This window comes from Pavona decussata, unplaced genomic scaffold, assembly GCF_977016875.1.
Source record: "Pavona decussata unplaced genomic scaffold, jaPavDecu1.1 SCAFFOLD_4, whole genome shotgun sequence".
NCBI classification, from domain to species: Eukaryota; Metazoa; Cnidaria; class Anthozoa; order Scleractinia; family Agariciidae; genus Pavona; species Pavona decussata.
The window spans coordinates 1,419,465-1,446,113 of record NW_028145428.1 but is presented as its reverse complement, the minus strand read 5'-3'; the positions used below and the strand labels follow the sequence as shown (position 1 = coordinate 1,446,113).

At 37.6% G+C, this 26,649-nt stretch overlaps 1 protein-coding gene and 1 long non-coding RNA gene across 3 annotated transcripts; one reads left to right on the top strand and one right to left on the bottom strand.

Moving 5' to 3' along the window:
* The first annotated feature begins 1,054 nt into the window (after window positions 1–1,054).
* On the top strand, window positions 1,055–14,174 carry LOC146489698 (acid-sensing ion channel 1-like). 2 transcript variants are annotated; one of them, XM_085104456.1, is made up of 7 exons: window positions 1,055–1,161; window positions 6,205–7,130; window positions 8,228–8,375; window positions 8,809–8,871; window positions 10,348–10,477; window positions 11,667–11,758; window positions 12,060–14,174. In XM_085104456.1, the coding sequence occupies exons 2-7, from the start codon at window positions 6,219–6,221 to the stop codon at window positions 12,194–12,196; spliced, it is 1,482 nt and encodes a 493-aa protein (XP_084960582.1). In that variant the 5' UTR covers window positions 1,055–1,161; window positions 6,205–6,218; the 3' UTR covers window positions 12,197–14,174. The 2 variants fall into 2 exon arrangements, with proteins under 2 accessions (XP_084960582.1, XP_084960589.1); XM_085104463.1 differs by having other exon boundaries at window positions 1,108–1,170; window positions 6,213–7,130.
* A 2,153-nt stretch (window positions 14,175–16,327) lies between these two features.
* Window positions 16,328–20,971, bottom strand: LOC146489697 (uncharacterized). Its single transcript, XR_014863561.1, has 3 exons — window positions 20,600–20,971; window positions 17,167–17,326; window positions 16,328–16,556 (listed from the first exon to the last, which is right to left on the bottom strand). It is a non-coding gene; the product is annotated as an uncharacterized LOC146489697 (long non-coding RNA).
* Between the last annotated feature and the right edge of the window lie 5,678 nt (window positions 20,972–26,649).

The window sequence follows — 26,649 nt, the reverse complement described above, 5'->3', positions numbered from 1 at the left end:
TTGGGCCATGCCCAGATTGGTCTCCTTTAAGGGTTTTATTGAAAATATCCGATGAGCATCTCCTCCCCTTTCATATGAGAGTCCCCGCCCCAGGTCCGCGCCATGAGCGAGGATTTCATATCGCCCTTTCCCCGTTCCCCTCGCGGCTTCTCTACGCCCAACATGCCGCCAGCTATGCAGTCTATTATGCCGAGGCAACTACGCAGCTGCCTAAAACAACTAGCGATTGTCTTTCAAAGATACGAATTTCATAAGATTTTAAGGCATGTTTTCACTTCAGTATACGGACGAACATCACGTGTTTATTTAAATGGCCAGCTCCCATTTGACTTGATAGCTCAGTTGGTCTAGCTACCAATTGGTTGAGTATTGGCGCCAACAATAACGCGGTATCGCAGGGTCATGGGTTCGAATCCTGTTCAAACCTGAATGTTTTCGGGTTTTCTCTTCGCAGCTGATTCTTTGCGTACATAACTGCGAAGATCTCTCATTTATTAAGTTTCTTTAAAAAAGTGACTTATCTAATTAGAAATCACGCTGTCATTATAACTTGTCAGTCATAAAGCTGCTGAATGCACAAATACTAAATTTTTCAAATTAAAATTGTAGAGCGTTTTTATTAAACAATAAAAGGGATGGCAGGTGTGGTTTGAAATATTAATATCCGCTCCCCGGTACATCACCTAAGATTATTCAACTCATACAAAGAAAACAACATGGATTTTTCTATATTTTATTTTTTTAACTTATTATATTTATTTGAAAGTTTTAAACTTTCTTTATAGTCCTAATCTACCTTAGGATCTTCTGATATAAAGTTTGGCTACCTCGTTCCTGTGAAACGACGTAGTGATCGATGAAATAATAATCAAAAAGTCCAGAGAGAGTATTTGGGGTGTTGTACACGCAAACACTTACAATTATTGGGGGGTTTCAAATTTTGTGTAAATTATAAAATCATTAACAGCGCGGATGCACATCAAAAAGTAAACATAAAAAAATAATTCACGTTTCGTTAATTTTGCTATTGTCTATCAATGCTACCCACTGCTTCGGTAAATTGAGTTGTTTCGCGGATGATATCTGGTCGAGATCTGTAGCTCAATCGCGAGTTAAAGACGTAGCATAATATTCAGGACCACCTCTGTTCCCTTTTTTCAGGTAAGCTATGTAGATTTGTATGTTTATTTACCGTTACAAAACCTTGATCAGGAAGTCGGCCAAATGAAACATACATTTAGTAGTCAGTCCAAGTGAAAACCTACACAAACACCAGTCTGTTGTTGTCTGAAAGGCAAAATAAGTTGCTTTTTCCAGTGTTTTTCTACGTCGAAAAGTTGCTTTAGCGGTAGGCAAAGGCCTACAGTGACGTACGGGTTCAGTTCACCGTGTAGACCAGATTCCAAAATAGACAATTTGGCAAAAAAAAAATATGCATCCACAATCTCTCGTTCTTTCCACAAAAACGGAGCTCATTCCGAACTGTATTTCATGTTCTCAAATGAGAGATTTAGGGATTTATGAAAGCCAAGCAGTTTATTTCAATGTTTTGTTCCTCGAAGCTGTTAAATGTTTGCAGTTTGCATCGACAAATCTTTTCTCAAACGGCGCCAAGTGAACTAAATAAACAAGGAATTTGTACAATACTCTTCATTAAGGTACACGATGTTTTCCAAATTAAAAATAACACAGTTACCCATGGAATGGCATAACTTTTTTCCCCCGTTCCTGAACACCTGAATTATCAAAGATAATACGAGATATTTGAGACTTGATTTCGAAATCAGAATCGGCGAGTTTCTTAACTCAAACAATTTCTAAAGGTGAGAAAATTAGAGACATCATGCCAGTTCAATTCAACTGCATGAAGTTACAACACGACGTTTCAGGCTTTCTTGAGGAAATTGTATATTTTATTCATCTCTCTTTTACGAATAAAAAAAGGCGGTTACGTCCACATACGGACCAGAAGATGTATAAATTTATTCACATATGTTGATCTACTGAGTAAATTAATGTTAAAACTTACTTTCCTAGGGATTCGAAAACTTTAATTGATATGGTGCCTTTTGACTGTAAACATTGTCATCTGCCAAAACATGCCAAATTATATAAATTTTTCATGAATGTACAATACCTGGGCTTCAAATAAAAATTAACTTGAATGTGAAGAGAAGCATTGCAAATTTAATATACACTCACTACCTTACGTTAACAAGTTTTTTATAACTGTATATCTTCTCCAATAGGCAATATTACTTTATTAACTTTACTCTATTAATTTTAACTAAAATATTATAATGGTCTTTTCTTTTCCTCTTGCGATTACCGTTATAAAAATTTGCATTTAATTTAATTCAAGAGGCATTCTTATTGAAAACATCACCTTAAATTTACCAAAACATTAATTGATCGAAAAAATAGAACTACTGAACAATGAAAAATATTAAATATTATAATACTTATAATATTAGTATAAATAATAATATTATAAATATTATTATTATTATTATTATAATAATAATAATAATAATTATTATTATTATTATTATTATTATTATTATTATTAATTTTTATTAATTATTATTATCAATATTGTCGGGAAAAGGTCCTTGGATGGAAAGGAGAACTCGAAGCCCTATCTGAGATAGCAAGGAGCCAGCCTCACGCAGCCTACACTGTTTTCACGAAGGGTTACAAATCCAAGTTTACCTATTTCATGCGCACAATAGAGTCGTTTGAAGATTACGTTGACCCTATTCAAGAGGCGATTGACGACTTACTCCTCCCAACACTATTCGGTCAAACGGAGCCCCTCCCTAGCAATCTGCGTCAGCTTTTTACTTCGACACCCGCTCAAGGAGGGCTTGGCGTACCTGACTTACGGTTTGAAGCTCCACAGCAGTTTGCTGCTTCTACGACAATAACAGCATCGCACGTAGATTCCATCACCAAACAGAGCACTTTCATGGTGGCAGGCGAGAGGTCCACGGAGGAGTTAAAAAGACAACATCAAGCTTCAAAAATTGCGTCAGTGAAATCGAGAATGGAAAGTATTGATTCCACTCTACCCTCGGATCTGCTGCGGTCAGTTAACCAATCGAGAGACAAGGGTGCGAGCTCGTGGCTTACCGCAGTACCTCTTGTCGATCAAGGCTTAGTGCTGAATAAACAAGAATTCAGAGACTCTCTGCGTTTAAGGTATAATTTTCCCCTGTCTGATTTACCAAGCAAGTGTGTTTGTGGGGAGAAGTATACCGTCTGCCATGCCCTGTCATGCAAAAAGGGAGGGTTCGTGGCGCAGAGACATGATGGCGTCCGCAACCTACTTACCTCTTTTCTTGGTAAGGTTTGCACCAACGTTGAAGTCGAACCACAACTACAACCTCTCGACAATGAGCAATTCAACCTCAGAAGCGCGGTGACAAGTCCGGAGGCAAGACTGGACATGAAGGCAGGGGGCTTTTGGTCTCGAGGAGTTACAGCATTTTTCGATGTCAGAGTAACGCATGTTAACTCCAAGTGTAACCAGGGAAAAGCAAAGAGCAAGAAGAGGAGAAAAAGCGGAAGTACCAACAGAGGGTGCTGGACGTTGAAATGGGATCTTTCACTCCCCTAGTTTTTGGAACCAATGGTGGGATGGGAGCCGACTGCAATTGCTTTCTCAAACGCCTAGCCGAGAAGCTCTCAGAAAAGAATGAGGAACCTTATCACATTACTATCACTTGGATTAGAACATTGCTTTCTTTTGAGATTTTAAGGTCGGTACACACATGCGTAAGAGGCTCCAGGACACCTTTTCACAAAATTCCATTTGGGGATTTCATTGATGACTGCCGCTTAAACGCTAGCCAAGCGTGTCTCCGCTAATTTTAGAAAGTGAATGATGGCGTGACGTTGTAAATTAGTATTTTAGGATCTTTTTAACAACTTTTTTTATTTCATCAAAATTTTAGTCTTACTATTGTTAAAATATTGTGCTTGAAAATAGCTCTGTTGTGCTTGGAAATAGTCGCTTTCTTTTAATCGAAATGAATTTTAATAGCTTAATATTTAATAGTTTTAATAGCTCTTTTTTCTACTTTTAACTTGTAAATATCAATTTTGCTTGGAATATTATAATAAAGAAAGATTTTATTTATTATTATTATTATTATTATTATTATTATTATTATTATTATTATTATTATTATTATTATTATTATTATTATTATTATTATTATATTAATGTTTGAGATAGATTTCTGATGTTAACTATGATAATGATGATGATGACCAAACACAAAGGTGTAAATGTAATGAAGAGCAAGTTTAAGTCCCTTAGTGCTAAAGAGTTTTTATGAAGGGACTTGAATGTTCTAAAAGAGATTCCCGTGAGAACGCCGCTGGAGAGCAAAATCCTTTTTTCTATACAATTCCTTTCAAATTTTCAAAAATTGTCATAAATGCCTCCTCTTAAGCTCCAGAGGCCTCGGTCATTTTGATAATTTTATCATGGTCTGTTGTTTCGGATTTCGAACATGAAAAAGGAAAATTCGGTCGCGTGACTATATAACAGAAAAGACTATTTAATACTTTTTTATCCAGATATTTACTATTAAATGCCTTTAAGGTGGCTCACAACAGTTTTTCTGACCTTGGAGTGGATCTTTTCAAATTAATATGGCCCTTACAAATTTTTCTTTTTAATTGTAATCCGTTCGAATAATGTTTTTGACGTTCGAGCAAGTTTGTGTTAGATATGAAGGTTCAAAGTCTGTCAAGTTTCAGTCGTTGTTCTCTTCACCGCTTTGATCATGAGTTTAAATTTGTGTTTCGTGGTCTGTTTGTCTATTTCACTGACTGCTATTCTCGTGACACACATTGTGTCCAATCACGAGTTTATTATTCACACCTTACAATAAAACATCTTATAATAAAAACAATAAAAACTGTAGTAAATGAATATGAATATATGAAACAGTAGAAGTACGAAATAAAGATCTCCATCTAATTTTGATACGATTCCTGACAGTCTATCCTATTAGTCTACTGTTACATTATGTGACACTTTGTGTAGATAGTTTTCGCTTTTGCAAGACTACACACAATTATAATTTATAATTCTAATGAATGGCAGTCAAATAGACCAGAAGCAAGAGAATAAAACTCTTGTTCTCAGAAGGTAAATAATGACTGAAACTTGACCGACTTCCATCCTTCTTAACTAGCACCTGAAATGTTTCTTAAAGGACAGGTGTCATGGGGTTTTTGACCTCTATTGTTAAAAATGGTGAAATAAGACCTTCACTTAGCTACAAAATAATTCTAGGACAACTTGAAGAAAGAAATCAACCCAATTCTTGAAAGGAACAGCTCGTGATCTGTTCTAGCGCGTTTTGGAAACAAAAATGCGTAAACTTAAAAAACGACACTAATCGACAGTTTTATTGCACTGTTTTTGTAACAAAACTAGACAACAGTTTTTTGTTCCTATTGACAGACAAATGTTTTGGGGTTTTGAAATGACATCAAATTCGCGCGATACTTCCCATTTAAGCATAAAACTTTCTCGAACGTCAAAAACAACTACTATTCTAACGACTCACAAATTAAAAGTAAAATCTGTAAAGGCAGTTTTGAAATATCTCGAATTATGCAAATTGCGAGCTATTCGACTTATTTCATGGCGCTATATTTGAGATGTTTTAAAACCCAAACAACTCTGAGTCGCGCCACGTAAGAGAAGCTCAATATGCACTTAAAATGTTTTTCTATGCTAAAAGACCTTTAGTAGAAACGAGAAAGTGATAGGTTTTATTTTTCTTTAGAGTTCAACGTAAAATGCAATAACTAAAATCAGCCAGTAAAAATTAATTCTTTATTCACTCTTACAGTTTTTATCTAATTTTGCCCGGCAACAAGCTGTCTAGGTTTAGTAGTTCAAATTCTGAAATTTCCGTTGGTAAGTGTCTAGCTAGAAAGGCTTAGCGTTACCGTTACTATGGTAACAGCTGTTACTTGGAAACCAAACTTGATTATAGGTTGAAAAGGTATTATAGTATTGGGGAAATAAAATCATGGCTTTTATGCGCAATTTTAATTTGGAAAAATCCACTTCAAGGCCAGAAAGGTTATTACGAGCCTCCTTAACTGAGTTGTGGCACAAAATTTTATGTGATGTTTTGTAGTGGCTTTTACACTGACAGACCCTTATTTCTCCAGAAAGGTAGATAAATATGGACAACGACAAAAACGAAGAAGACAAAGATGTATACCACGAAACTTCAGGGAAGTGGAAAGAATTTTTGGAAAACACAACTCTGCACGGTATACGAAATGTAGTTTCCACAAAGAAGCCTTTCTTGCGCATGCTTTGGTCTATCTTACTGCTGACCTCTGGCTCGTATTTCATTTTCACCGTTTATGGCGCCTTTGACAAATATTTCAGTTATCCGGTTGCCACAACGATAACCAGACAGTACGTGAAGAATATGACTTTTCCAGCAGTAAGCATCTGTCCCAACAACGTATTTAGCAAAGCTAAAGTTATGAGGTGGGACGATGATCCTGAGTTCGCAGCTCAAGGTTTAAATCTGAGCGTATGTGAAGCAACTAAAGATCTACGACAGAAGCAGATGGATAACATGCCTTGTGGGTTAGCCATGTTGTGCTGCTGCACTTATATTGGTTATGAATACGATGCAACGACTATCCACAACTGCACTGCAGAGAGGAGGGATGATTTACGAGAAGCAGCTGACAAATCAGCGGTTAATTTCAACATGGAAGATTTCTTTCGATATTACAGCCAAGATTTAAACGATATGTTGGGCAACATTTCTTTTTGTTACTTTGGCTGGACCCAAACTTGCAGTTGGTCTGATTTTTATCCTGTAATCACTGAAACTGGTGCTTGCTACACCTATAACTCAGGAGAAAACAATCGAAGCCTCAAAATCGCCTCTTCAAGCGGGATTGCCAATGGACTTAATATGCTGCTTGACGTAAAAGATAAAGATCACACGATTGGAAAGTTTTCTCAAGGATTCTCATTATCAATTCACAAACAGGGGGAATTCTTTAAGGAGCTGGATGGTTTCAAAGTATCACCAGGAACATACGCTTCCATTGGAGTGTCAGAACAGAGGGTACGTTAAGTTTTGTTAATCTTTGTCTTAGTGTTCAATATGGAGTGCACGGTGACAATTCGTCCTGGGTGGTACACCCAAAAATGGATAGCCTGCGAACACAGACCTGTTTCCGGCTGCGGAGAGAAGCGACAGTCGGAAATAAGTCTGTGTTCGCAGGCTATATAATGGACTAGTATACGGAGAGGCTTCATCCGAAAGGGGTACGTTTTCAGGACGGAGGTGTGCAAAAAAGTAGGGATTTCACGAGCTATCCTACAGAAAAGACCAGGGTAAAACGGTCATTTTATCATTTAACAATAAGCTGGTAGCAGCTTAAACTCGGGCCATATTTGACTAAACGCTGCGTAAGCTCACGATGAAAGCGACAACAACAACAACTTTATTTCACGTTTCCTCCCATTTTCAAAAATTTTCAAATTGTTTCATATTACAGAGCTACCTCATAGAACATACAATCATTAATTATATTTCTCTGAATATGTTATGTATAAGGAAATGCCTAGCAGCTAGATAACTGCGAAAGTGTCGGTTATCGTACTGGTAAAAAGGCAAGCATTTTGGCTGAAAAATAATGAATAAAGAATTTATTAGAAATTTTAAGGCACATCCTTATACGCAAGCAAATTTCTTTGGTTACGAGCCCCGATCGAGTTTTTTCCTCCGTAGTCCCAAAAACCCCTTTTCCTTTAAATTTATCGATCTCCTTATGCTTCAATATATATTCAGATATTTATCTGAAGCAAGGTTTCGAAAGATAAATAACATTTCATTGCCTTTGATTACACAATAACACAGTCATGCAGTAATTATACTCAAATCATACCTCGATCCGTCGCTTGTGTACTGCAGCTGACGATATGGATCGCTTTCTTCGCCTCTCGACATGTTGTAACAGCTGCAGAACCCTCTCTGCGCTAGAAGCAACCGTTCGCGACGAGTAGATACTAGGCGGCTACTCAAGTGCAGAATTAAGCTGTTCAAAAAGAATTTCCCAGCTTTAGTCTCTTTACTCTTTCATGTTAGGTTACACTTTTTTTACCGATAGAAGCAGATATATTTAACGATTTCTGATTACAGATACGTTTTACTTCCAGTTTGAAAACCTTGAAAGTCCTTATGGTACCGACTGCAACGCAATGACCTTGAAAGGTTATTCCAAATATACCACTGAAGGATGCATCAACGAGTGTGTCTCCGAAAAAATTGTCAAGGCCTGTGGCTGTCGAATGCCTGGTTACAGCGGTAGGTCTGAAGTCCATTATTCAGCCATTCATAGAAATGGAAATGTTTGTACGAATCACTTAACTGAGCAGTATCCAACATCTTGAATGGATGGAAAGGAATCTGGAGATTGCTTGATGTTGTTTCCGTTTGTTTATTTGTTTGTTTGGTTGGTTGGTTTTTGTTTCCAAAAAACCGTCCATAGAAGACGAAACTGGAATGTTCGATAAAAGAATGCCGCACACTGTTGTGGCGCTTTCAAGGCTGGAAATTCCAAACTAAACCCATGATAAAATGCAAATCAAACTATGACTTTTTGTACATCAGACTTATTCCTTAATTGTTTTCTTCTTCTTCTTCTTCTTCTTCTTCTTCTTCTTCTTCTTCTTCTTCTTCTTCTTCTTCTTCTTCTTCTTCTTCTTCTTCTTCTTTTATGATTAATTGATCAATTTAGGAGCGAAGGATGTAAGTGGTTGCTTGCAGAAAAATACCAATTGCTGCATCATTTATGCATCAGGTAATGCAAGTCTTTGTTAGTTAACCTTATCATTAATATAATATGACAGTTGTTTGCATACATGCGCTAATTGTCCTAAATTATCATTTAAAAAGCAAGTGGTCTGCGTGGTCTTCTGCCGGGTTCGCCATCTTCTTACGCTGTTGTGTGTTCTTTGACAAAAAACATCTTTTATTGGTTTTATACGTCAATTGAGTGTGAATACGTAACAGGAACGACAACGTCGGTGAATGAAATATAAATATTAATATTCCAGATAGCGACCCTTGGGTTACTTTTTTCGTTGTTAATAAAGAGAACGGTCCTTTCGACACAGGAATGATGTCGATGTCGTCAAGAGCCTTATGTATTCTTCGAGTAGATCGTTAATTCAGTAGATGGCTACTCAAGTAGGACAAGTGAATAATTCAAACTTGGTTAAAAGAGCTTCACCAATGGCTTACTTTATCACAGACTTTGTGGTCTTTACAATGGAACCCAAACAATCGCTTTGTTTTAGGACTAACGGCGTGGTTAAGTATCAATTTTTTCCCCTTGCGGCTCAGTATTCACTTAGCTAATTGCTTTTCAGGGTCCATTAATCATGGCTCGTAATTCGCGCTCTTCGAGTCGTTGTTAGTGCGCGAGATGGAAGCTTTGGGTCACAGCGGTTTGAAGACATTTTTAGGTAGCTACATTGGTTGGAAGTGCCATCTAAGTATTAAAACACGGGGGAAATAAAATGCAAAAATTCTTATTAAATAAGGAAGTTGTCCCTTCGTTCTCTCATATCACTAGTGATTTGAGGAGTTATGTCCGAAAAAGGACAGCGGTTGGATCCAGGGTAGAGCTGCCAGATTCGTTAAATTCCAAGGATGCTTCCTTTTTTGAAACAATCTTGGATCACCGAATCATTGGCTGTTAGCTATACCTTTGACCATCATATTAAAGACATTAGGCGAGCGCGCATCCGCTGTTATGTAAAACAGCCTTAGTTATGGAACTCATTACCATTCACACTTCGCTGACTAAAACACTGTTAGTCAAGCCAAACGACAGATTTATTTTGGCAAGTCAAAGATTTCAACGTTAAAGAACGAAATTCGCTGGAAAAATCCGTAAAACTTATTCTCCATGATGTTTTCGCAACTGTCGATCAAGAAAACATTTTCCTTGCAAAATTTTCTACAGGTAGCCAAAGCTCCCTCTTTTTTTAATTGTTCGTCTGTATCGTCTCTTTAGTGACTAAGCTCTGGTTCTTTACTTACAATCTTCAAATTGCACGTGAAATTCTGATTCAACAACAGATAACAACAAACACGGAGAGTTTATGATCTATCAGGCTGTCCCTCGTTTGCAAACAAACTCACCAGGATTTTATTTGAGTCAATCTTGTCAATCTTCTGATTGTGTTTATTATGTTTTGCATCTCTAACGGATCTCACATTTGATTCAGTTTTTTTGGAGCACATTCCTAATCACTTGATGTGTTTGCAGAATATACCAAATGTGATTGCCCCACCCCTTGCTCTATCACGAAGTACAAGGTGGAAATATCTTACTCCAAATTTCCAGATTGGTGGACATCTTCATTATATAGTTGGTATCGCGACATATCGGAGCAAAGGTACTCTTGATTTTGTAAAAGCAACGCTCTAATCAATCTGTTGGAACACTTCTTTCTGTTCCTTCCCTTGATGTTAATGACAGTGACTCGCAACACCCAAAACCATTGTAATGTCACATTAGCATCCCGAGTAAAGCAGCTTTGGCATCGCACTGAGTTCTTACTTTCCCTTCTGTTTTGGCATTTTGAATCCGGCATTCCCTATGGCTTCCTGGAGTATTCAAAACCGCCTCCAGGTGCATTAACTGGTACGAGATGCAAAGAAAAACCTTGCTCTCTTGTCTGTATTTTTCCCGTTAAATGTACAGATAAGAATGGTAACAGATTTCCAATAAATTGTCTGTTGCTTCTCGTGCTGTGGGGACAACACTAAGGTTTCGAGTGATAGCAAATCCTCTAGGCTTTGTCAAAAGACAAGTCCGTACTTGAACAGTAAATTCTTCTAGCTCTCTTAGATGCTATTTAGCATTCCTTTTACCCTTGGGTCTTCTTTTAATTTATATAATTCAAAAAAATGGTGAGTGTTTTGATGACGTTATCACTACCCGTCACCTACGCTCGCGAATACTTGCTGAAAAGTCATCATTACCCATCACCTACGTGAACACTCACTTTTGGCAAATCAAGTTGGTGTTCTGGTATATATAAACACTGTGTATTTTTACTGTAAGTACCGTTTACTCATACGGGGCAATAAATAGTTACAGGAAAACCTGGACATTTTCTTGCAAAGAAAGATACGAAAATGAGGACAAGAACCGCAACGATAGCAACTGTAATACCCTCAATCGCTCTTGAAAAGATTAAAATTGACTGTAATTGTGATCTAATATGAACACCGGTTTTTTGCTATACAAACATTCTAGTTAAGGTGTCGCGCGGGTGGGTGGCCTGTGGAAGAGCTCCAGTGCGCCATATTTACCTACGTATCTTACCATTGGTCGTTCAAAAAAAGTTACCTTCTGTGAACAAGTATCTCAAATCCTTCCGCTTTTCACCATTAATATACTACAGTATATTTAAATGGATACTAAGGGCTATGTTTCTAGATCTGGATGTGTACAAGAATTCGGAATTCTTAATGTTTTCATGTTACACACCCGTGATCTAAACAAGGTCCTTGCTGAGCTATCGAGTAGCGTATTTTAAAGGCTTACCTTACACTCCTTGTTCTTTTTATGAGTTGCAGAGAAAACTTATTGTACCTTCAAATTGGATTTAAGTCATTGAGTTACGAGGAGCAGAAACAGATACCAGCATATGGCTCGACTTCTTTGTTTGGTATGTTTTGTGTTCTGCATTGCATGCCGAAAATTTATTTTGTTATAAAGTACAGAAGCGTTTAGAAATTAAAGTTGGTAGTTAACACCAAACCCACTCGGTATGACCCTTTTTCATGAGTTGAGGTTATCCTGACATTTTTGCAAATGACAACAATCGTGATTATGATTAGGCTTGTTAAGGGAGAGTTTTCTTCAGTCATGTACAAGGGCTGTTTCACTATCTGAATCACTGTGAAGCATGACATAGTTGAAAAATGGTAACGTAGAAACTCTGTTTTTCTGTTGTTGTTCTCTGACAGGCGAGGTTGGAGGTAACATGGGTCTGCTTCTTGGCTGCAGTGTTCTGACGCTTTGTGAGTTCATCGAGTTTCTCTGCAGTCTCTTGGCAGAGAAATGGCGTAACCGCCATGTTGCCCCAGCCGCACATTCAAACTGATTGACAACGGGACAATGAACTCGTCACGGAGTTTCAGGATATTCATTTGGCATTGAGCACTTGTCCTTGTATCTTTTAAATGCTGTCACACTTTATTCTTGTAAATACATACATAAGTCTCTGTCCAAAAATACAAAATTATCTACGCTTATAACGCTTTCACATGTACTTTGAAACTCAATTAGTCTGGTCACGATAACACGATAAAAAAGAATTAAAAGCGCACATTAAATTGGCATAGCCTGGGTATATCAGGAGTTTCAGTGAAAAAAGATGATTTTGAAATAGTTTGGAAATTTTTTTTTCTGTAAACGCTAAGTACCCTGTGAAGTGGTCAGCGTGCCAAATTTTCTACAGAAGTACCGGACTCAAAGACAATCGTCGACTGACATCTTTGATTTATAAAGAAAAGAAAAAAACTCAGTCTTTCTGAAGTAATTATCGTAAATTTACCTGGTAATAGCTTCACCGTCCTTTTTTAAATTCGATATGAGACTAAAAGTAAAATAGATGATCATTTGATCATAATGATAAGCATGGCTAGGTGAAAATGCCTTACGAAGCACAGAACTAAGCTTATAATGTAACTAAACCATTAGTACGCCCGAGGCAATAGGTAATATGTTATTATTAGTCTAATTACTTAGGTGATTATAGAGATTATGTTGTTCTGATTGGTCGAGAATTGCGTCATATCCTTCTATAAAGCACCAATTTTCAAAATGGCCTCTTTTGAAATTTGTTAATGTTTCTGAGGAGTAAATAGGATGAACGAAAATGCAATTCCGAAAGGCACTAAAGAAGCAGCTAAGTCCGGGTGATACTTTTCGAAGGCAAGAGATGAAAATTATGCTAATTGTAAATCTAAAAAGACCTTGTAAATTGCAGTGGAAATGTTTTCGATGTCGATGGCTTAAAATGAAAACAACAAATTAAGTTATATTCGTCCAAGATTTTCTTTATTTAACAGACTGATTTGACCAACAAAACGAATTTAAGACAGAATTTGAAAGCATGGAAGTAAACGAGATGAATAAATGTCTCTAAGTTTTACATTTCAGTGAGGAGAAAAGACGGCAGTTTTAATAATCTGAAAACAGTTTGTTGTCGGTTAGAACGGCTCTCGACCACCATCTAAAGTCACCGCCTCACAACAAAAACAATTTTCATCTGCGACAACCATGTACTTGTTTAGTGAAGCCAATAAAGGAATAAATTCCTACCTGAAGCAGCTTATCTCAGAGGGCGATTTACAAAAGTCCATTAACCGGCGAAGCCATCAACAAGAAATTATGCGATAAAGCGCCATCGCTAACACTTGTGATCCTCGAGTTTTAGACCAAACAACCTGTTTCATCTCCATCTATTTTGGTAAACGGGTCAGAGAAACCCAACATTCATTCACAGAGGTCAATGCTTCGTCTCAATGAAGCGGCAGTTAAAGAATACTGACATTCTGCTTGAGGCATGTGAGTTTATCGATTGCGCATGCATGTGATTTCGATTGAGCATGTGATCGGCAGACTGTGCGTCTCTGTTCATTGACGCGTGACAATTTGACACAAACAAACAAACAAAATCGACATTTTTCGGACGGTCCTTGTTTTTCTCTGATAATCACCTGAGTAGTTATACTAAAACAATTATACGCCTCAGGCTCAGTAATTAAATATTGGTGAATATATTTACTTCGCCTTCGGCGAATAATTGTTAAATGATACTTTTTTCAGGTAATGAATGCAACTGAGTTCGTATCGGTCACAGAGAGCTGTAAATGAGATCGCAATCTGGAAACTGAAAGCGCTTTTAAATGTCCTTCCTGAAATTAATATTTGACCAAGTGTTCCTGAGTAGATGGAAAATAATCACAGTTATTCGATGCGCATTCCTATGTTCTAATAATAACAAGACGCTCGGAGGCGTTCACGCGGGACGTTTCGGTGCTTGGTTGATGTAAGCATTTGAATGGTTACCCACAGTCACAATCTGTTTAAACGTACAAATAAATAAAAATGTAATTGTAAACACTCAGTTCAGTATTACAAGTGTTACTTGTACTGCCTCCAAAAAATGATAACAGAACGGGTTTGGTAGAAAGAGTAACACTTCTTCCTGTTTCATCAAAGTGACACATTAATGACTCACTCCGTTCTAATATACCCGTTCGACTCAAGGCCGCCAATAGGCCTCTTACTTTACACAGCTTTGTATCACTGTCGGGGACAAACTAGTTATTGCCATGTGGCTAAGTGCCAAAATATGAATATTTATAGAGGATAAACCACACAAACTAAACGTAACAAGTTTATTTTCCAGATATATAAATTAATCAGTAACCACAAAAACCTCAACTGATATAACATGGAACATATTTATATCAAGTTTTGGCTGGAAAATTCAGGAGCATTTAAAAAGCGCCCAGTATTCAAAGATGTTTCAGGTTAAGCGAAACACTTTTTGTAATATTCTTTGTTTGAACATTTTACTTGATCCTGAAATCTTCAAGTGACATTAGGTGTTCTTTTAAAGCACGAGATGCGAGAGAGTGGGCGTCTTAGCCTGCGTGCAATCCCAATTGAGGGAAATTTGATCCGTTCGCGAAGAAAATGTGTCAGTTTACGTAAGAATGCTTTTTTCATCAAAAAACTGTCAGGAGCACGAGGATTCGATTCATCGAAATAGTATTTCAGTGAAAATTGACAATCAAGTCTCTAATATTTTGTGGGGTGGTGCTCGAGCATGTTCGACTTCATCCATCACACCAGTGATAATTTGTGACCGATTTGCGATGTCGTCGAAGCGTAATTTCTTCGCCGCGAACTCTTGAATCTCCACTTTTCTAACTGTCGCCGGAGCGCTCCTTGGAAGTTTTTCTATCGATTTACCGTTCTTTCATAAAACATCATATTGAAGTCTTTAAAGTTTACTCGTAAACAAAAATGTCAGCCATTTTGATTTTCATTTGTGGAAGTCTTGGCCATGGGTGGACAAAAAATTTACTTTTCTAGTCCCCACTAAGACCTACAGAAAATGGATACTGTTTTTTCAGTCTTTGCTGAAGACAATTGGAAAAAAATTTATATCCGTTCTAGGGAAGAAGAAGGTTTAATCCAGGTTAATGAATAAATTAATGTGCACATTTGTGACTACAATGAAAACGAAACGCAACCGAAACCCCAACGCGGTCTGCCCCCAGGGCATCCCGCGTAATAAAAGTAATTTATGTAAAAGATATACTAAAAAGGTATTATTGAAATTCTCCTTCAATTTTGTTTTGTCTTGTCGTCACGTTCTCCCCAAAACCTTGAGTTTGGCCGTTTCACGTTACTCAGTGTTTTGCCGAGAACGGCAAAGAAATGCCCCAAAGTCAGATTAACGCACGCGCTGAGGGCCGTTGTTTTTCTCATTAAAACGTTTGTTTTGGACGCTTTTGCGAAACTTTTAATTTCCTACTAATTGGTATAAAACTGCACTTACTCGGGAGGAGGTGTGTGTGGTTTGTTGCGACCCAAAGGTTACACGTGGAGTCCCCCTGTACGGCAAATTTTACTACTTGTGCCTTCCGTCAATTTGGCAGCACATTTTAGCGACACGGCTTGTCCGCGAAAATAAATGGCGCCGGATTTGACTTCAATTTTTGTTTTGTTTGGCTGTGACTCAAAATATGAACTTTTTCTCAAATGAAACAAAAATACACATCCTTCTTGAAATATTATGAAGCAGGTAAGTGTGTGTGCTTGAGTTTCAAACATATTTAAGCGAGGTTTTTGAAGTGCTCGCCTCCCTGTGAAGGATCAAATTTTGCCAATTACTTAGTACACTTATTAATGCTGACGTGGACCAGCCGCAGAGAGAAACCGCTCAAAACGGCTTTCGGGAGCTCGGGGAAGCGATGAAAACACAGCAAGAAAACACTAGGTGAGCATTTTCAGCCTATTATCATTATTGCAAGTTTTCGAGGGAAATCTGGTGTTTGATTTTCGATCGAATTTTAACTTCATACTACCCGTACTCTTATAAATAGGCTTTGTTTTCCTGTGAGTAAATGAACCATGTCTCGCTCCTCGTCCTGAGTTTGACCAACCCATGCATACAGGCCTGAGCATCTTATATCAGTAACAACTGAATATATAGGGTCACAGTTTGCTTTCTTTATTTATTGTTTCCGACATCAGTTTAACAACATGATCTGAACCTCGGTTGCGTTGTCAGCTGCAACCTAATTAAACTTAACACAGAGCACAGGTCCAACGACACAAGTGTCCTTTGGTGTCACATGATTCTTCTTCTACAGCCATGTGAAAACAATGGTATTGGTCTTCAATGTCCCGACATGGCTCCCGACTGAATCTTGCCATATCTAAACAAGAAAGAGAAAAAGAGACCTAGATCGCCTTACATTAAATAGGCTGGAATTTTGCCATTTTGATTGTACACCAGAATCAAACTCGGATTCTGAGCACCCTACGTATAATTTTTAAAATATTACAAAAAAGCTTAAGCTGAACGCCCACATGGAAAGATAAAATTGTCAAACTGTGTCAGGATTTGCCAGTCAATACTCTCAAAACTGGATTCTTTTGAGTCCAAATCGATGTATGTAAGAAGTTAGCGCAGTTTAAAATTAATGCATATATTCTTGTCCAAAATACTCTGTGGATGTTCAATGTTTGACAAATGAATTTTACGATTAAGGCAGTAGGAGCCAAATTTCGCATGGTTCTTTTAAAACTCTATTTTGTTTAATTTCTTCCCAAATTCAGGCCAAAAATAACTTTTGCAGTCTATAAATCGCACGGATAGGAAATCAATTTCGAAATTCAATATAAAGTGAAAAACTTTAAACAACAAGTAGAAGTTTTTATTTTGTCATGATCCCTTTCCTAATCGAAGTTGTTCGCACAATGCACTTAACCTGTAGTCACATCTTGTGACTAGGTTTTTGGGGATCAGCGCTAGCGTACATTTACCTGTTAAAAAATCCCAGGAAAATCTTTTTGCTGAGGATTTATCGTTTATACCACCTTGCAGGTCCAATGGCTTAGAGAAGCCTCGAAGCACCAAGCAGCTCAAAATTAGGATAAACATTGACACTTTGAATGTTTCCATTGCAAATGGTTCCTATTACGACTGAAAAAGAGCAAGGGATGGATTCTGTGTCAAAATGCAAGCATACGGATCGATTTGATTTTCATATTAGTTCTATGACCAACCATCTATATATTTGTTATTTATAAACCTACAACAAAAGGACCGGTATGTTGTATTTAAAAAATGCAAATGATACAGAACTTGAAAGCTGCTTCAGCTACGTACAATAAATGATTGATTTCAAATACATCAAAATCAGCAGACAATAGGTACGGACCAATTAAAATAATTTCTATTCAAAATGATTGGGTCAAGCCATTAGTTTGTAATTGTACGCTTTCAACTGTGATATCCATTTTCACCTCTATGATTGCCACGTGTAAATTGCAACTAAGGTGCAATTGCTGTTGTAAAACCTATTAGGGCACTTCACCAAACAAATCAAACAATTTTGTAACGCGAGTTTCGAAGCAGTAAGTTTTTCTTTTATTGTTTGGTTTGTTTATTGGCATACAAACAGAAACTACATGTACAAAACAATACAACGTAGACAGTGGAACTGATTCACAAAGAAAAAGTTGCAATTTACCAGTGCAACTGTCCGTCAAGTTTTAGAAAACTAAACGGAATAAAAACCTAAAGTTAATTATTAAAAACTGACTCATTGGATTCGTTACGCATTTTCAGAGTTTTGATTGGTTAGGCCTGGCCTTGGCATATGAGCCGTTATATCATGCCCCAGAAATATGGTAAGAGTAAGCGTCCGGGGGAAAAGAAAATACCTCTAAATCACAAGATTTACGGATTTTTTGTTTTCTTTTTTTTTTAAAACAATTATTCCACTCTCGCTTGTTGGATAAGAAATGATTACAGCCAACTCAGTGCTGCGCGCCTCGTTGCCTACTTATCATCTCAGTTTTTAATTTGTATCCAACGCGCGCTTAAATTTAGAATAATTGTTCATATGGTGCAATATAGCGCAATATACTACAATATACTACAGTATCATTTAAAAAAGCGCATACAGATAAGTGTAGTTTTTGTTGTTTATGTTCGAGTTCGAAGCATTAGGTATCAGAACTGGAAGTTCATCCATTTTTTTTCCTTTCTCCAACTGTCGCAAACTCTGTAAGTTTGTCTTCGGTCTTCTTTTAAAAGCCTCATTCGTTTCGCTTGTAATTCCGTCATATTCCGCTTTTATATTCCTATTCAAACCATTTCAACCGTTTTAACTCTTTCAAGAATGAATGAATGAATGACTGACTGAACGAACGAACGAACGAACGAACGAACGAACGAACGAACGAACGAACGAACGAACGAACGAATGAATGAATGAATGAATGAATGAATGAATGAATGAATGAATGAATGAATGAATGAATGAATGAATGAATGAATGAATGAATGAATGAATGAATGAATGAATGAATGAATGAATGAATGAATGAATGAATGAATGAATGAATGAATGAATTATTATTATTAACGTATTAATAAAATATCTAGCAGAGGGTAAGCCCTCAGCTAGTAGGGAACATTTAACTAAGCGTAACTTAGAATCTAAAACTTTCAAGTCATTTCAAAGAGGAATGTCAACGTTGCTTCAAATCGCTTGAAAGAGATGAAAGTAGCCTCTGAGACAAAATCAGTCAAACGCGTTTTGTAGTCTGCATTCCCTGGCATGGCCCTTAAGTAACGCGAGTTTCCAAGCAGAAAGGAGGTACTCTCCTATATAACCTATATAGGTATGTGCGACGCCAAAGGGTATGGTTTCTGTTAAGGGACAGATTTTAGGGATACAAGGATAGGTTTCCAACTTCAAGGTTTAATTCAGCTCAAGAGTTGTCGTCCTCAAAGCTCCGGACCAAGTATCTACCACTGATTATGGTTTACAAAGCAGCTCTATTTATGTTGAGAGTTAAAGTTAATTGGTTTTTCCCAAAGGCAAATATTACTGTCATGCGAAAACTAGGTGTCTTCAGCTGCTATGAGCCGGAAAGGGAAAAGAATACGACATTAGGTAAGGTTTCTTTATTCGTGCAAAAATTTGGCAAACTGAAGATATCTGAAAGGCTGGATTCCAGCAATTCTAATCACTAGCCTGAAAGTAACCAAGTTTTACTAAGATCGGTCGAAACAGATTTTAGTTTAAGGTTAAAAGAAAAGTAAAAATTCAACTGAAAACGATTGAGTTGACAATAAAGAACCTATAGAGGTGTAAACTGAAGTGCGCGAGCGAAGTTGGATTTTAATGAAGTTCGCTAACCTAATTGTTATGCGAAGTTCGGCTTCAAGGTGCGAGCGAGCACGAGCCCAAAACAAACGTTCATTAAAGAACGGCTACATCATTTCCAATTTCACAGCTGAAAACACTTGTAAAGGAAGTAATAAGTTTTTTTTAAGATAAGTTTCTAGAGGTGTTACTTTTCCTCATTGAAAAGTTAAATTACCGAAAATACTAAAAACTCATTTTCTATGAAGCAAAAATGTAATACAAGAAAATGAAAAAAATATTTAGGCTTGCGGCGAGGAGTGAAAATAATAGAGTAAAATAAAGCTAAACATTGAAGTTTAAGAATTTCTAGGAATCAGTTTACATTTAATAAGTTTCCATTTCTGAGCCGTTTTGGTCTGAAATAAAATATACATTTTAATCATTTTCGTCTACAAATCTGAACACACTGGCAGGTGTGGAGTTTACAACGACTAGGTCTGAAAATGGGTATGAAGTTTAGAGGCCTAGTCTCAAAAAGGTTACCGGAAAATTCAATGTTCTGGTCTGAAATAGCATCGGGGTTTGGAGAACCGAGCCGCACACTCATAGCGAAATTTGTTTCACAATTTAACAGATTTTTAAAGGTGCGTTCCTTGTACAACACTGACCGTTGACTTTGTGACTGCCAAATTTTACAGTTATCATTTCGTTCCGTTGTGGCGCCTTAATTTGTGCAATCTTCTGCAGTAACCTGAACATTTAGGGCCTCAGCTTACTTTTAGTTCACATAACGGCTTCTTTCACCGAGTCGTAGGCGTTCTTGGTCAAGCCGTGTAGCTCTATAGGTTTTTTCTCTTTCGTGATGAAAAATGAGAGCGACTGAGCAAAACAACGGTATCCTTAAACAACATTGCATATCTTTACTGTCGGCCATGATGCATACAGGTAACCCTTTTTTGGTTATTTTCTAAGAGAGACAAACCTGAACTATGGACGACCTGGAAGCTACACACAAAATCACTGAATAACTAACAAATGCATTGTTTCCTAGGAGGGAAACAGCAATAAAAAAAATAAGAAATTGATCCACTTACCTTGTTGAGGAAGAGAATAAAGCAGTTGAAGTCTCTGATACAGGCTGCGAGTTGAAAGCTTGTGATATTAAGTGATATGAGAACTCATATAAATACGTTGACTTTGACTGTTGTCAAATCAATTAATTTTAAACTATAGGTAAATATGTGGGGGTTGACATGACCAATTTTTTGTGTTACCTACACCAGGTCGAACCGTGTTGAGACCCACGGTGACATATCACGCTATTTTGGTCGAGTTATGGTCTCGACCAGCACGCGAGGCGCAATCGGGCCAAAATAAACAAACAACTGGATGCTTCGAATCTTGGAATGTTTTGCGCAGTTTTGACAGGTAACGACTCGCGAGTTGAGGTAGCAGAAAAATCATGGTGATATTATTAATGGTAAAGCTATCAATATTATATATGTGTGTGAATGGAGGGTCCTTTTTTAAAGTTCATCGCTCGTTTCAAGACTTTTGCGATCATTATCAAAAACGTCTGACCAAGCTCAGAATAGAATTATAACAGATGTTCCGTGTAATCGTTTGTGCATGTTCTGCTGCTGGGATAGTCTCATCTCACTGTGAGTGCTTAGTGCTGAGACATGAAAACAAAGTTATTTTTGGTGACATCGTCAATGTACAGGATGAAGGCAATTTTTTTTATAAACAAGCGCAAAAGACATAACGGGATTCGATTCCATAATCATCTCAAACCAGCGCATGCGCAACGGTGAGTTTTACTATTAGGGATATGACTATCTTGGAGATAATTTAATAATGATATTTAATTCAATTGAATGCATTGCGGTTCTAGTAGATATAAATTATAGACGGTCTGAATCGATCGAATTGATTGTCCGATGGAAAAGAAGAGAAATAGATGCTTTAATCAATCTTCTTTTTACCACCAAATTTATTCAATTTTTTCGGAAACTGTACTGTTACTTGTTATGTCTTGAGGTATTCTTACGCTTTTGCGGATCTTGAGATATCTTCATTTGGTGAGTTACACCGACGCGTCTGGGCTATGGAAAAGAAGAGAAATAGATGCTTAATCAATCTTCTTTTTACCACCAAATTTATTCAATTTTTTCGGAAACTGTAATGTTACTTGTTATGTCTTGAGGTATTCTTACGCTTTTGCGGATCTTGAAATATCTTCACTTGGTGAGTTACACCGACGTTACTGTGTACAAAAAAAAAAACAAAAACAAAAGAGTTACACCGACGCGTCTGGGCTATTTTAAAACAAGAAGCTGTTTCCAGCTTATACTCGGGCCATATTTGACTGTGTGGTGCGTAAAGCCTACAATCTTTTAACAGTGATAACCTCCAGCATCGCCAATCCCCCAAAATAGATATAGCTCGCGAGCAAGCTCTCTTGGGGGTGGATCCACTTTTCCCCTCCCGCCCCGCACTCTCTTTCTCTTGGGGGTGGATCCACTTTCCCCCTCCCGCCCCGCACCCCCAAGAGAGCTTGTTCGCAGGCTACCAAATAGATAGATACAGAGATATAGTGAGGCAATAAGTAACCAACCAGATAGAATTGCATTTCTTGCAGTCAGAATGAAATACAGGGGAAAACGACATTTGTCATACGAATGCTTATTATAATCCCCGGGCTTTAATCCTTACGTCTTCACCTTTCGTTTAGAGACAGAAACCATTTGTACGGTCCTAATATGTATGTGACGCCGGGTCAATGACGGATCGTAATTTTCGGTATGATCTAGACCCGGGGGGTACACCCTTATGTGACCTTAACGGGGACGTGCGGCCCAATAGGGTATGGTTTTCAGGGTGTTTTGTCTTGAACGGGGTATCTATTTCATCACTTTCTGTCTAAACAGGGTATCCCTACATGACCTAATGGCCTAAACAGATTGTGATTGCCAATGCATTAAAATACAGTAAGAAACTAGTGTATTCTTATTTCATTCTAGTCTTAAACAGGGTGTGATTTTGGGTTAAATGTCATAGAAAGGGCCTGAAAATTTTGAATTCTCTCTTAAACGGGACAGGGAAATCGGAGAATTGTGTCTTAATGTCTTAAACAGGGTCAGGGTTTGAACGCCTGGGCCGCACCTCCCTACCCAAGCATCTGTTAAGTACCCCCCCCCCCTCCCCCTCCCTGATCTAGAGTAACGTTACGCATCACGCGTACGTTTATATCCTTGTACGGTTTTCAATGTTTCGCTGAAATTCAGGGGAAAGCATTTGTTACTCACCTTTCATTTGAAGACAGAAACAGTTTCTACATTGATTGTTTTTCTATAGTAAACCGGTGAGACTTCTTTATCTATCTTACACAGCTTGGCCCGCGAGGTCATAGACTGATTTAGTTGCCACATTTTCGGATAAACAAAATTAACCTTGAGACACTCAAGTGAGCCTAAAGAACACTCCGGTTAGCCTAAAGAGCACTCCAGTTAGCCTAAATAGCACTTAAATAGCTCCCCGGTTAGCTTAACGGTTAGCAGTTTATGTTGGGGTTGTTCATGCCTCGCATGCCTCGCATGTTTTGTTCATGACTTTCATGCCTTGCTTGTCTGGCACGGATATTGTAAACATTCCTCACGGCCCGAAAACAAAGAACGCCACCGAGAATTTAAAGAATTTGATAACACGACAGAAAACGTAACTCGTACAAGCCGAGTACAAAAAACGAGACTGAGAGCAATAACTCGTGGCCCGAAGTCTTATCTCTCGGCCCATCGCGACCCCAAAGAGAAAAAAGAATTTGATAATGCTACCGAAACCTTAACTCGGTCCGCCTTTCAGCCCGAGTAATCAGTAGTTGCATGCATTGCACGTTTTTACTTTCCTCCCCCAGTCATATTGTGAGGAGGAAATACTATCACTTATATTTGTCTGTAGATAAGAATCAGTATATGGTTTACAATCGACATCCGCAAACTGGTTTCAAAATGAACTACTGTATAACTGTCACGTTCTTTGCCGTCTTCAACGTAGAGGGTCACTGGTCATTGTTCGGAGTGACAATTGGTCGCAATTGGCGTTTCTTGAGGCTTTCTATATTAAGAATTTGAAGTCTACAGTTAATAAGGGAATCAGAGCCTCTAGAGAATTATTCCTTTACTCCTTTTTCTTTAATTACATCATGTTAATTTCTTTTATTATTTCAATTCACTTCCTTGTTAATATGCCTAATTAGCCTTGATATATATGCCAACCATTTGTTTTTATTTTTTTTCAATAATTACATAACTATATTTTGTAATAGAACCGAACTTTTTGCAAAATTTTTCCTGTTTTAATAAACCATTGAAATGAACCATCCATAACTATCTCAATCTCGTTTCATTCATTGTTCGCAGTGTTTCCTAATAAAAGAAAACTCTGTTCCATACTCTTTCTCATTAGCCAGGTATATAAATTGGTTCTGCGAATCTTTAGAGAAAGGTCACAGAATGTTTTTCTAAAGTTTTCCTGTCGTCTGGTACTTTTAAATTATTTAACTATTTAACTGCTTTAAATTTTGGGCCGGTGAGTTTACCACCGTCACTTTCGCAGGCCGTCTGCTTTTCCTCGTCGGTTACTCATGATACAGAAATATTAAAATGGTTTAGCTGAAAATGAACACCGTACGAAGCCATCGAACGTGACTCGAATGGACGCTTAAAATATATTAGATTCGTTTACCGCGCCCTGTGCGATCCAGTACTGTGTGCACAGTGGAATTAGCTACACCCAAGACGCACAATGACAACTGCCGCCCATCGATACTGGCTTTTCATATTTCCCTGTGAAAAAGATTTGTTAGCTGTATTCAATGCTCTGTATTCTGGACTTTCTTTTGAGAAATGTTCTGGAAGGTTCACGGTTTCTCTTCTTTTAGATTGTCTTAGTCTCAATTTTGTAGAAGTCAATCGGACCGGCACGGGAGCGTGTGCATGATTTCGTAAGTTCTGAGTCTCGACCCTGAACCACAAAATTATAATATTTATTGTCACTAACGTTTTGGGTGCATGTGTAATTTGGGTTTTGTCTGACTGAATTTTTTTTTCACTCAAACTTCGCCAGGCTGTAGCCGCGGCTGTCTAAAGCACGAACAAGTTGATATGAAATGATGATATGATATGAGATAAGATGAGCAACTTAACCAACCCCATGTGCAGTAAAAATACACAGGGTCAAAACAGAAAAATGAAAAAATATATATATAAGAACGCACACAGTCACTAACTAAACAAAGAAACAAACAAAATTTGATGGTTTTTCAAGATTTTTTCCAGAAATGTGTGAGCTTCTGTCTTAAACTTGACACAAACAAAAACCATAGTAAGCATCAAGGATTGAATCAATTTATATTTTGCATGCATATAGGATTAAGATTAGCATTGCGCTATTTTTTTATACGGAGAGAAGGTCGCTCAGTTATGTGGGTCTTCCTTCTTAACGGGCCAACTTTCACCGAACGTTTTAATGAGAAAAAAAATTTCCCACAGTTGACCCTACTAACTTCAGTACCCCTCTCTCTTTTGGATTTCTTTCTTATTCATTTCTTGTCGTTACTATTTATTTAATTTGATATCAATTTATTTTTGTTGCAAAACTCGCTTTCAAAGCTAAATTGTAACGTGATGGCCAGGTAGGCCAAAGCTAGAATATTTGTTCCAAGTAGGAGCGCCTTCCTACCTTCGTACAGGCTTTGCAAGATTGAGCTCGTAAAAGTAGCATTTTTTGCCTCTGGCAGTGCATAATGTCTACACAATTTCAGAAAAATATTGTGTAGCACTAGCACAGAGCACAAAAACTATGCTAGCTAGTAGTTTCTTTAAATGTTACACAAATGCAACAACAACTATGCAAACATTTCCGTCAAATATTTATAGCAATCAAATGTTTTCCTACAGTCAAACACCGTATTTGTTGAGTTATTTATTTAGCAACTTAATTAAAGCGTGCACTTAATTCTATATTCTTATCCACTGACTTGAAAAAGAAAGTGATTTACCAAAGCGTATTCAGCAAGAGATTTTAATTAAATGTATAAATAGGTTATGAATGGAAATCAAGTCCTGCAGTTCTTGTCGATATTGGACTGATATATGAGAAGTTAACAAAATTAAATATTTGAACATAACTATAAAAACACAAGCAGCTTGCACAGACCCAAACCTGCTTTTCACTACTTGTTTCGCAAATAAACATCGACCCTATCCAAATATCCAGTGGTATTACTGAAAAACTGACAAAAATTAATGTCGTCACGCGTTTTGGTCTGAAAGGGCTAGTGTGTAAAGAAGCGGCAAATGACGTAACTGCTGAAGACGTTCTTGCGAAAGAAAGTTACTATTGCAATTTTTAATTTCTTTTCTGGTCTCTGCCTCGGACTATCATTCCCAAGTCGGAATATCAATAAATATACGTCAATAATATTATTCATTAGGAAATGCAGCGAGAACGAGGGTACATTTGGACCCATTTGTTGATTCTGCGAAAGATTCTTGAGCTCGCCTGAACGCGAGACAGTGGGGGTAGTTTCCGTTTTCAACTCCTTAAAAATCAAATGATTGCTCATTACTCTTGAGCAACAAACTGGTAAAGATCCGCAGCGGTACGATCGCCAACTGATATAGAGCCTTCAGTCAAGCCTTTTTTGTCCCCAGCACCGATGGCAAACGCTTTGAGGCAAACGTCTGACAGCTCCTCAACCTTCTCCTTCATTGATGACACCAGCGGGGAGACACGGTTTCCGAGTTGCTGTGAACCTCATCATGAAAGAAAGGCTAAGTGCAAAACTTTTCATATGAAAATTAGTTTTGTTTGCATATGATTGAAAACTAATTTTCGCAATAAAAAATTTTGCACTTAGCCTCGCTTTCATAATGAGGTTCAACGCAACTCGGAAATGGCCTATTATAGAATGTTCTAAGTATAATTTTCCTTTTAACACCCAAGGAAGCAACTGGAAGATCAAACTCTTGCCAAAACCGGTCGGTAAAAATTCCAAAAAGAACTTACTTTTTAGCTGCCGATTATAGGCAAACCTTTTGGTCTTTTTTAAATTTAAGTGCAAGGTTATGAGGAAAAGATTCGC